We start from the raw sequence: 12,106 nt of genomic DNA on the forward strand, positions 1-12,106 counted from the left end.
GATTAATGAATATTTTCCCCATTTTACAAATGGAAAGACTGATTTACAGAGAGGTCAAGTGACTTGCACAGAGTCATACAAGAAGTCTTTTTAGTAGAGCCAGGAATAGAATCTAGATCTCCAGACTTCCTTTTCTGTTGTTTTAACCACAAGACCATTCTTCTGCAAGCATTGCAACAAAATGGTAAATGACTGCCTAGGAAGGAGTACTGCAGAAAGGGATCTCATAGTGGATCACAAGCTAAATATGAGTCAACAGTGTAAAAAAAGCAACCATCGTTCTGGAATGTATTAGCAGGAGTGTTGTAAGCAAGACACAAGAAGTAATTCTTCTGCTCTACTCCATGCTCATTAGGCCTCAACTGGAGTATTGTATCCAGTTCCTGGCGCCACATTTCAGGAAAGATGTGAACAAATGGGAGAAAATCCAGAGAAGAGCAACAAAAATGATTAAAGGTCTAGAAAACATGACGTATGAGGGAAGATTGAAAAAATTGGGTTTGTTTTGTCTGGAGAAGAGAAGACTTAGAAGGGACATGATAACAGTTTTCAAGTACATAAAAGGTCATTACAAGGAGGAAGGGGAAAAATTGTTCTCCTTAACCTCTGAGGATAGGACAAGACGCAGTGGGCTTAACTTGCAACACGGCTGATTTAGATTGGACATTAGGAAAAACTTCCTAACTGTCAGGATGGTTAAGCATTGGAATAAATTGCCTAGAGAGGTTGTGGAACCTCCGTCGTTGGAGATTTCTAAGAGCAGATTAGACAAACACCTGTCAGGGATGGTCTAGATAGTACTTAGTCCTGCCACGAGTGCAGGGGACTGGACTAGATGACCGCTCGAGGTCTCTTCCAGTCCTACAATTCTGTTGCCGGCACCCAGTGCCAGAGGCGAGCAACAGCAGGGGGTTCGCTGCCTGGTATGTGTCACCCAATAATCACAGCGGGGTGGAGAAGCAGAAAAGTTTATTTGAAGCTTCAAAGAAGGTACAGGGAGATTAGAATCTCAAATCCTGCACCCAGGAAGTTACACAGGCTTTTATACATCCTTTCTTCAGCATACTTATCCAATAGCAACCTGCCCTAAGTATCCAAATAGCCAGCCAATCCAGTTACCAGCTAGTTCCCTTGTTCTCTGTACCAGACGTTAAACCATACATAAAGCTGCTTTATTCAGCATTGTTCTTCCATATCTGTCTTGTTTGGCCTTGTTTAGTTTCAGGCAGTCTGACTCTGCAACATATTGTTGCAGATCCTCAGCATAACTGCTGCGAGTGCCTCCAGGCGGGGGGGCCAAGGACACTTGGGCCTAGTGCGCATAACTGCTGCGAGTGCCTTCAGGTGGGCGGGCGGGACCATTTTGTGGTCTAAATGCCAGTTTAAAATGTAGCATCCAGTAACTGCCCAGACAAGGGGAGAAATGCATATTCAAGGAAATGAGTTCATTGCCATTAAGGCCTTGTCTTTGCTAAGAAAAACGATGTGTTCTTAACCTCATGTTGGTAAGCTTCAGTTAACTAACATGAGGTAAAATCCTAAGAAGACCAAGCAGTCTGTAGTTATCACGTGAGTTAGCAGATCGAGTTGAACACTGTGGTAGAAACTAGAGTTCACTTGAACCTACCAAGCTCACGTGAAAACTACAAACTACATTGTCTTTGCTAGGATTTTACCTCAGGTTAGTTAACTGGAAGTAAGAACACACCCTTTGTCCTACTAAAGATGCACCCTGTGTGTGAGGCTGGGTGATGTAATTAAACAGTGTGGATGACTTGTTTCTTCCTTGTTGACCTGGAAGCCCTTTTTTGAGGGGGAATGTATTCTGGAGTAATCCTGAAACAACTCTGTGGCAGGGAGTAAGGGCTGTTTCAATGTTCCTGTATCTTTTTGAAATGACTTGTGACCTTTGGAGTGACTTGTTTCTTGGGAAGAGTAAGAAACTGACAATATAAATAATATTTATCCAACTTAGATAGTACAGTCAGATAATATATGATTTTTATACAGTTAAAGGTACCTGAATTTGTTGGTAGCTAGTGAACTTTGTGTTTGCTTTATACAGCAATACGGTCAGTGAGTTAGGAAGCTACTACTAACCGTGGCTGTCCTCTTTTGTAGATTGGAAATCCTTGTAATGGAAGAATGGCAGGAAGCTGTAGCTTCTTGCACTTGGCAGAGTATTGTGAACTTTGACCCTAGGTCTATGGCTTTTTGGGATAAGTAGTTTAATAACCAGGTGACCATTTTGTTTTAGAATTTTGTGATCTGGTTAACTTTAAAGAAAGTTGTTTTATTAAGCAAATTTTCCTATTTAAAGTGGTGCTCTAGTCTCTTTGCAACACATGCAAGTTTATTAATACAGTTTCTGAGGATGGGGAATTAATAGGATCCTTTGTGTGCAAATTATCTTTTTATGTTCCATTGTGGTGCTTTGCACACACAAAATTGCAGCTGTAAATTTAGAAGCCACTTATGAAAATTTGACCAAATAAGTCTATTCCTCACACGCACATGTATATATAACTTCTGTGGTTGCAGAATCAAGGCCAATTATTTTTGTGAGGCAGAAAGATACTCACATGCTTAAATGGTTGCAGGAACATGCTGATCCATTGAAAGTATCCTATATCTTGAGTATTTTACTTCTGAGAGATATCTATATCTATCTCTCTATCGGACCACTTAATATTCTATAATTTTGAAATCATTTAAAAGTATCTGATACTATGTACATCATATACCACTTTAATACCCCATTTATATATAAAAACATGCAAGTTGTGACAAAGTATGAGGTCATAATTTGCTTTTTTTGTGAAGTGTCAAGTGTCCAAATTCCTGGGGTAGCCACTAACAGTAACCTGGGATTAACAGTATGCACTGGAAAACATTTGAACACCATGTATGCTGTTAACATCTCACATTATCAGGATCTTGGCCCATGTATTATTTTGAAGTCTGGGTGCAGGGAACTCTAAAGGCCAGATTCAGCCTTAGTTGTAAGCAGCCGCAACTCCAGTGACATTAATAGAATTATGCCTGTCTGCACCAAACTCTCAAATAAGGAATCCCAAATGCCATACATATCTTGTAAGTTTACCAAAGGCCCTATTAATAGTTTGTAGCATCTGGGCCAACTGCAAAGTTATAGAGTTCAAAGGAATCACAAAATCTATTGCAAAGACAATGTAGGTTTTTACAACAATTCTCTGACTTTCATATTTGGGACCCGTTAATCCTAGGTTGGTGTTCCTGTACCCTGTGTGACCACTGTTGACAGTGGGCACACAAATAAATTATCCAACCTGGTTGGTTGGTTGGTTAGTTATTTTTTTGCTGGCTTCTTTGCTGGTTAACACATCTTTCAACAAATAAGAAACATACAGCAAAAAAAAATAGCCCTTCTTTAACTTCTGAAGGAGCAAGAAATATTTGGGTCGTCTCTATGTGAATCCCAGCAATTTAGCATTGGATATAATCTGATCATTAAAAATCAGCTTGAGATGCCATGAAGTTGATATAAGTTTGCTGAGCACATTACTCTTCCCTCAAAGACATTACTAAAATAACGGTAGAGTTGAGAATATAGTTTAAATTTTAGTAAAGACAATGTTTACTGAGTTTAATTTTTTGTTTCATGCAGCTGGACTTCCAGTTAAAACAGATATAACACCTGGGCCATCACGACTTTGTTCTGGAGCAAGACGTTCCTTTTTTTGTAGGATGAAATGCAACAGACCTTCAGTGAAAGTAGAAGACAAGGATTTTCCTTCCACCTGCTCAAAGAAGAAAGGTAATGTTTGTACATTTTATCAAATATAATGGTGGTTTACAGTTCATTTCTCTGTATTGTTGCTATATGAAACAAGAGTAACTATCAGATTAAAAACTAAACAACCTTCAGTTAATTATAAAGAATTTCTGAATAGAGCTGCTCTGTGTTTAGTGTATTCATCACTGTTGCAATTGTGTAGAGGTTTGTTTGTTACTCTCTTGTTTTCTTTATAGCTCCCTAAAAGTAGATGTCCTAAAGTTACATTTGCTGAAAAAGAAATTTTGTTAGTGGATAAGGCAAAATTCTGCTCTCTGAAGCATGCATGGCTTTAGTTGAAATTGATGGTAATGTGTGCAATTATTTGGGGGTGTGAATTTGACAGTAAACCCTACGCTTCAAAGTTAATGGTTCTTAAGGGACTAGATTCACAAAGGTACTTACGTGCCTAATTGCCTCTTTGAGTGCCTAAATCCAACTTTTAGGCACCACTCACATTCTCAAAACCACTGTTCAGCAGCTGCCTAACACTATAGGCACCTAAAGTCCCCATGGCACCCAAGTTTCCTTTGATAGGCATGTTCAAAGCTGCCTAAGTCTTGATGCTGCCCAACTGCTAACAGGCTGGTTAGAGCTTTCACTTATGCTTAAGCCTTGGGGGCATTTTCAAACTAAGTGTTGCCCTGGCCAGCACCCCAGTAGGGCCCAAACCAGTAGGCATACTCAGGACTTCACACGTACTGTCCTTGGATAAGGTCACGGAATGGGCCAATGGCAAAATCAGAAGTAGAACCCATATATTCTGTTACTCTGTCTCATGTACTGATCATTTTGCCTCAGTGTAAATGTGATCTCCAGCCAAATGCATCATATGAAAATATTCAGGATACCTGTCTTCAATTAATATTAGGGCTGTCAATTAATCGCAATTAACTCACGTGAATAACTCACAAAAAGAGTCGCATTGTTAAACAGTAGAATACCAATTGAAATTTATTAAATATTTTGGATGTTTTTCTACATTTTCATATATATTGTATTCTGTGTTGCAATTGAAATCAAAGTGTATATTATTTTTTATTGCAAATATTTGCACTGTAAAAATCATAAACAAAAGAAATCATATTTTTCAGTTCACCTCATACCAGTACTGTAGTGCAATCTCTTTGTCATGAAAGTGCAACTTACAAATGTAGATTTTTTTTTGTTACATAACTGCAATCTAAAACAAAACAATGTAAAACTTTAGAGCCTACAAGTCCACTCAGTCCTACTTCTTGTTCAGCCAATCACTCAGACAAACAAGTTTGTTTACATTTGCAGGCGATATTGCTGCCCGCTTCTTATTTACAATGTCACCAGAAACTGAGAGAGGCATTTGCATGGCACTTTTGTAGCTGACATTGCAAGTATTTACATGCCAGATATTCTAAACATTCATAAGCCCCTTCATGCTTCAGCCACCATTCCAGAGGACATGCTTCCATGCTGATGACGCTCGTTAAAAAAATATTGCGTTAATTAAATTTGTGACTGAACTCCTTGGGGGAGTCTCCTGCTCTGTTTTACCCGCATTATGCCATATAATGTTTAATGTTATAACAGTCTCGGATGATGACCCAGCACATGTTGTTCATTTTAAGAACACTTCCGTGGCAGATTTGACAAAACGCAAAGAAGATACCAAAGTGAGATTTCTAGAGATAGCTACAGCACTCAATCCAAGGTTTAAGAATCTGAAGTGCCTTCCAAAATCTGAAAGGGACGAGGTGTGAAGCACGCTTTCGGAAGTCTTCAAAGAGCGACACTCCGATGTAGAAACTACAGAACCTGAACCACCAAAAAGAAAATCAACTTTCTACTGGTGGCAACTGACTCAGATAATGAAAATGAACATGCATCAGTCCGCATTGCTTTGGGATTCTTCTCGAGCAGAACCTGTCATCAGCATGGACACACGTCCCCTGGAATGGTGGATGAAGCATGAAGAGACGTACGAATCTTTAACGCATCTGGCACGTAAATATCTTGCGACGCCGGCTACAACAGTGCCATGAGAACACCTGTTCTCACTTTCAGGTGACATTGTAAACAAGAAGCGGGCAGCATGTAAACCAAACTTGTTTGTCTGAGCGATTGGCTGAACAAGAAGTAGGACTGAGTGGATTTGCAGGCTCTAAAATTTTACATTGTTTTATTTTTGAATGCAGGGTTTTTTTTTACATAATTCTACATTTGTAAGTTCAACTTTCATGATAAAGAGATTGCACTATAGTACTTGTATTAGGTGAATTGAAAAATAATATTTTCTTTTGTTTTTTTACAGTGCAAATACTTGTAATCAAAAATAAATATAAAGTGAGCACTGTACACTTTATATTCTGTGTTGTAATTGAAATCAATATATTTGAAAATGTAGAAAACATCCAAAAATATTTAAATGGTATTCTATTATAGTTTAACAGTGCAATTAATCACGATTAATTTTTTTAATCTCTTGCCAGCCCTAATTAATATATTTGTAAAGATTGTGACAATATTAAATTGTTCTCTAACAAAAGGTAACAGACACTGTTTTCAATTAAAAACATGTGTACAGAAGACCAGTATATATTCTGAAGGACATTGCCATGGTATTCCCTTTTAATTGAAACCACTTTTCTGTTATTTTGTAATCTCTGGAAACTTAAAACTGAAATATTTTACTTTCAGATTATATTTTCCTCCATAGTTTATGCCTCTGCACACTGATTTGTTTTGTCCTATATTAAGAATTATTAATGAAAAAGCTCACAGTGTGACTTCTTAAAATTACAACTTTATGTCATTTGCAGGAAAATGCAAAAATGATATTGACTACAATTGTTGAACTATCGGACTGGGTTTCGATATTAGCAGTGGTATCACAATGGTAAATTTCACATTTGACTTGTGTGGATTGATATATACCTCTTCTGCATTAGTATATGAGTATACAGCAACTTAGTTTTCCAACTTAGTTTTCCAAGGTAGAAGGAGAAGCACTGCAAGTTAGCAGACCTGATTGAGGGCCAAATTTATCTGAAGGCAATGCTGATGATAACCTTTTCTTTTGTAGCAGACCGCAAAAGCTTTTGCACGATTCATAGCACAGGATATTTAAAAAGCTGGCCACCAACAAAAATGGGACTAGATGAAGATAATGAGCCAGATAATGAAGGCTGTAACTTAAGCTGTCTTGTTGCAATTGGACGGTTACATCCTCATGTAGTTCCTCAACCAGTCAATGGCGAGATCCGGGTTAAACCTACAGAATATGTCTCTCGACATGCAATAGATGGGAAGTTTGTTTTTGTAGATCAGAGGTAAGAATAAGTTTATCATTTTCTTGGTAACTGGAGTAGTTGTATCATGCTACTTGCTACATAGCTTGATAAACTATCTGTTCAAGAAAGCCATTGTACCAGTATGAAAATAAAATTGTAAATCATAACTCTTCTGTTGTACTTTATAAATAGTATTAATCAGAAACTACTTTCATGTAAAGATAGTTCCAATGGGATTGCATTATAAATTATTTATGCCCTCATATTATACATTACTGACTCATTAAAAGTCTAACCAAAGCAAAATTATGTTGTACATTTTAAAAACAAAATAATACAAGGGCTGGGAACCTTGGTTGCCACAAAGATGAATGAATTCAAAGATGAATTCTGTTTTGCAGATGCTTGATAGAAATTTCTATATGGAATGATCTAAGGAGATATACTATAATAGTTTATAAGTTAAAGCATATGCTTAAAGTTAAGGATGTGCTTTAAACTGCTCAGCTGAATTCGTGCCCTGATAGGGAATCTCTCATAAATGACTCTGGTATAGAGTTTAAAAGATTAATAATCTGAAAGTATCAGAATCTTTGAAACAGAAACTATCTGCAGTACTTCAGCAAAAGTCACATAAACTGCTGATATCAGCAGTATGGTTTGGTTTTATTCCTTCTTAGGTTTTGGTTTCAGTCATGTTCCTGTGTTTAGCTTTTGTTCACAACTTGTCCTAGAGCAGAGGTTCTCAAACTGTGGGGCGCGCCGCCCTAGGGCAGCGTGGAGAAATGTTCAGGGGCGGGCGAAGCTGAGATGCCAGCCATGCGAGGCGGGGGGAGGGAGTGCCACTTCCATACCCTGACTCACCTCAGTGGTCCACCAAGCCTGTGGGTCAGTGTCAACATCCACTGCTGTGGCGCTGATTTCCACTCCATTCCCAGCACTGGCTCCACCCCCAAAGGCCATCGCACATGCCTTTCCCACCCTGAAAACCCAAGTGGAGAGAGGCAGATGTTTCTATTTTTGTCTGGGTTGGGGGGGCACAACCAAAAATTGTAACTCAAAGCAGGAGCTCAGCTCAAAAAGTTTGAAAACCACTGTCCTAGAGCATGGATTGTCAATCTAGGGGTGACAGATAAATCCAGGAAAAGTACTTTCTTTTTCTTTAGAGCTGGGGGAGGGGTCCTTGAAATTTTTTTCTAACATGAAGTCATGCATGGAAAAGATTAAGAATCGCTATCCTAGAGTGTTTGCTTTTATTTGCTTATCTTTTGGACTACAACATTGTTTTGGGAGCACTTCAAAATTTTGCCCTTAGAGTCAAATATATGTTATGGTATGTAAGTACCTTCAGTATCTCCTAAATACCACACAATTTAACTACACCATGTAAATGTTTAATTTGGTCCCATTTAGTTGCACTGTTTTTGATTCCTCTCCGTGTCTTATTTTCCTCTTCCTACCCTGTGGCAACCAGTTCAGAATCTGAGGAAGAGAGACACCCCTGCATATCCCATATCATTTTAGTTTTCTATCCTATTCCTTATTTAATGGTCAGTCCCCTGGAGAGGAACTTGCTTTTCCAGTATTCAAAGATGGAAAAGATGGAAGGGATTCACTAGCATATAGAAACTCATGCAGATCTATTATAAAGATCAGTGATGCACTTTCTGTTCTTTTTCTTGATTTTTTTTTTTCTTTCTCATAAGTGAGTTGCTTTATTATTATGCCTGTAGCTCAACTGAAAATAGTTGGCACAGCTTCTGGTTTTCCAGAGTTATCTACAGTACAGCTGCTAAAGCAGATGGCATCCAGTGACCTAACAATGTAAAACTTTTTGTGCACAAGTAATTTGCATGCTAATGCCCAGTAATAGGAATGCAAGTAGTATGGTATTATGAATTCAGTTCCCTGTGTTGTAAGAAGTGTTTATAATGTACAGTTTCTAAAGCAATACATTAGAGGACCATCTTGGAAGTTGCTGCACACTCTGGTCCTGATCCAGAAAAGAAGTTAAGCACAAGTTGAATCAGAACAAGAGTGCTCAGCACATTTCAAGATTCAGTCCTTAATCTGTAGTCTTGTGACATTCAGGTGTCTATTACTCTGCACAGGCATAGAGCAGTTTAAAAAAATACTTCCATCATGCATAAGGGTTTTCGTACATGCATTGACTCCAAGCTTAGGATATATATAGATCCTTGTTATTGGAATGTCAAACCCAGATATCCCTAAACCTTTCTCCAAGCACTCCAGGATCCTGCTATGTTAATTCTGAAGTTTTCTGTTGAGGAAGTAAAAATGGGTTGGCTTTGAAGAAAAAGTTCTAGTGAAACGAAAGCCTTGTATAATGTCACACATTTTTATATTGCTGTCTGATTATAGTGGTAGTAAAGATGTAAAGTCAGGTTTCTCAGTGCTAAATCAGTAAAATGTATCCATCATACATCATAAAATGTATCCTCTTTACTTTTTCTGTTTTTTCATTCTCAGTCGTCTTTTGCTGCTCTTTTAGGCCTTTCAGCAATGCATGGGAAACACTCCTATCTAAAGTACTGACATTGACAGAAGCAGGCTTTATGACACAGCAGAATCCTGGGTACACAAAGGAAGAAAACAGATTTTAAACTTTAAAAACGTGAATGCTCTTGTTAAAATAGTGTTTTCAGTGTTGTTGTAGCTGAGCTGGTCCCAGGAAATGAGAGGAACCAAGTGGTGAGGTAATGTTTTTTATTGGACCAACTTTGGTTGGTGAAAGAGGCAAGCTTCCAAGCTACAGAGAGCAGTTCTTCAAGTCTGGACTTGAAGAAGTGCGCTGTGTAGCTTGAAAGCTTGTCTCCCTCATCTACAGAAGTTGGTCCAATAGAAAATATTACCTCACCCAGCTTGTATCTTTTGTTTAAATTGCATTTTGTGTCTTCAGGCTTCCTCAGTACGTGGTGGCCTGCTACCAGAAGGCTTTAGCCAATTCTAAACACTCCAAATTACGGTTTACATTCAAGGCTTGGTAATTGGAAGTGCTTCTGTATCTGTAGATGACCCGTCAGAATAAACTATTTCAGAGAAAGTTATTGGTATTGTGTGTGTGTTGTTTTTTTTAGCTTTTTTCAAAATTAAGATACAAATTATGGAAACTTTCAGTTTCTCCGCTAAGTGAAAATAATATATTCTACAGTATTGTTTTATAACTGAGTAGGGGGCATGGATACATTTTAATAATACAGATGTACCACTTTATTGTAAAAAATTGTTGTTTGGGGTTTTTTTTTTTTTTTTTTTTTTTTTTAGGGCAACAGCCATTCTGGCATACTTACCACAGGAACTTCTAGGCACTTCATGTTATGAATATTTTCATCAAGATGATATAGGACATCTTGCAGAATGTCACAGACAAGGTAAGATGATTTATAATTCAGTGTTAAGAATAAGGGTTTTGGTTTCAACAAGTAAAAACAGTCAAAATGTATATTAGTCTTCCTGATATTTCACACAAAAATAACAACTTAAAGGGATAAGATTTTTTCAGGTTGGCAAACGTTAGATTTTTCTTGCATGAAAAGGACCTTGATATGCACTGAACAGTGTATATATCCTAAGCTAAAGTTAAATTAGTATGGAGTCTTCTAATTTACACTTCAGGTACAGAGATTTAGAAATAGTGCTGTTCTCTGCACCAAAAAAAAAAAAAAAGCCAGTGAAACTGGGAGGATCTACATCAAATCTCTACTCTTCATGTATTCAGTATGCAGGTCTGAAAAACTAGGGTTGTTCCTTATGTCTCCCTATTTTTAGTTTTACAGACAAGAGAAAAAATTACAACTAATTGTTACAAGTTTAAAATAAAAGATGGCTCTTTTATTACCTTGAGGAGTCGCTGGTTCAGTTTCATGAACCCTTGGACCAAAGAAGTAGAATACATCGTCTCGACAAATACAGTTGTTTCGTAAGTATTTTCTTCTAGCAGCTAGCCTTGAACATCAGGAATGTAACCCTGCTTCAAGTGTAAGATCATGGGAATTACTCTAAAAATTACTCTAAAAATGTGTACACATCGTATAAGCATCTGAGCTTAATAATGGCTAGCCTTACAACAAAAGGAATGAAATCTGGAAATTAGCTGATCTTTTATTACAGTTTGTATAAACTAAATAAATAAATATACAGAGTAAGACACTGGGTCCCTAATCTTCTCATTGATTGTACACGGGTGCATTGCTTTACCCACGTGGAGCTTCCATTTTCTGCTTTGGAGTTCTGTGACGAGGCAGCAGTGTGCCTCTGCACAACGAATTGACTGATCAGATCCTGGATCAGCTGCTCCCTCCTGTTAGGAGAAAAGCAGTTTGGGCTGAATAATGCATGCTTGATGAGCCATAAGGGTTTTTGTTTTTCTTTTAGGATTGTTTTTAGTATATTATGCAGCTGTTGCTACTTAATGTGTCCTGCAGAACTCTTATTGATTTATATAGCCCTACAGTATGTGTCATTCACTATGGTTACCTCCATGGTGATGACTAAATTTGTCTTATAAGTCACAAACATTGAAACTTCCCCCTTATAACATGCTATGTATATTTAGCACTAGCAGCTATTTTATCACTCTTTCTTCCTGTTGATTTCCTCAGCACCAGCGTACTTGGTGGTGGAGATGCAGCCTTTCCGCAGCTTGCAGCTTCTCCCCACAGCATGGACAGCGTACTTCAGGCTGGAGAAGGTAACTACAGTATAGTGAGAAACTTGCACTTGCTAGACAGCAATCATTAACAGACTTTCCTTGGCTACTGAATTAACCCTGTGTGCTCCAGTTTGTTTCTGTCATCCTCCCGAGATTATTAATTGCTTGGAAGATGATAGGTGTACACTGTACTTAACATATGTAAGTTCCAACAAGGTCTCTTCCCCAGTGAGGTTAAATCTAATTTAGATAGAAACAATATGAATAGTGTCTGAGGAGGCAGAGTGAGAGCACACTCTCATAGGGATCAGTGGTGGAAGGCTGTAAGGAGAGATTTGGAGGAGAGGAAAGGTG

General features: G+C 38.0%; 1 protein-coding gene across 6 annotated transcripts in view; it reads left to right on the forward strand.

Moving 5' to 3' along the window:
* BMAL1 (basic helix-loop-helix ARNT like 1) overlaps positions 1-12,106 on the forward strand; it is an 82,249-nt gene that overhangs the window by 51,888 nt on the left and 18,255 nt on the right. For 5 of the 6 annotated variants that reach the window (XM_074955085.1, XM_074955080.1, XM_074955081.1 and 2 more), the window contains exons 11-15: positions 3,647-3,796; positions 6,873-7,119; positions 10,366-10,472; positions 10,870-11,020; positions 11,703-11,791. In XM_074955085.1, coding sequence (XP_074811186.1) covers positions 3,647-3,796; positions 6,873-7,119; positions 10,366-10,472; positions 10,870-11,020; positions 11,703-11,791 — 744 coding nt within the window. The remainder of the gene's footprint in view (positions 1-3,646; positions 3,797-6,872; positions 7,120-10,365; positions 10,473-10,869; positions 11,021-11,702; positions 11,792-12,106) is intronic. The other variant, XM_074955086.1, reaches the window with a different exon arrangement.

The sequence above is a fragment of the Natator depressus genome, chromosome 6, assembly GCF_965152275.1.
Source record: "Natator depressus isolate rNatDep1 chromosome 6, rNatDep2.hap1, whole genome shotgun sequence".
NCBI classification, from domain to species: Eukaryota; Metazoa; Chordata; order Testudines; family Cheloniidae; genus Natator; species Natator depressus.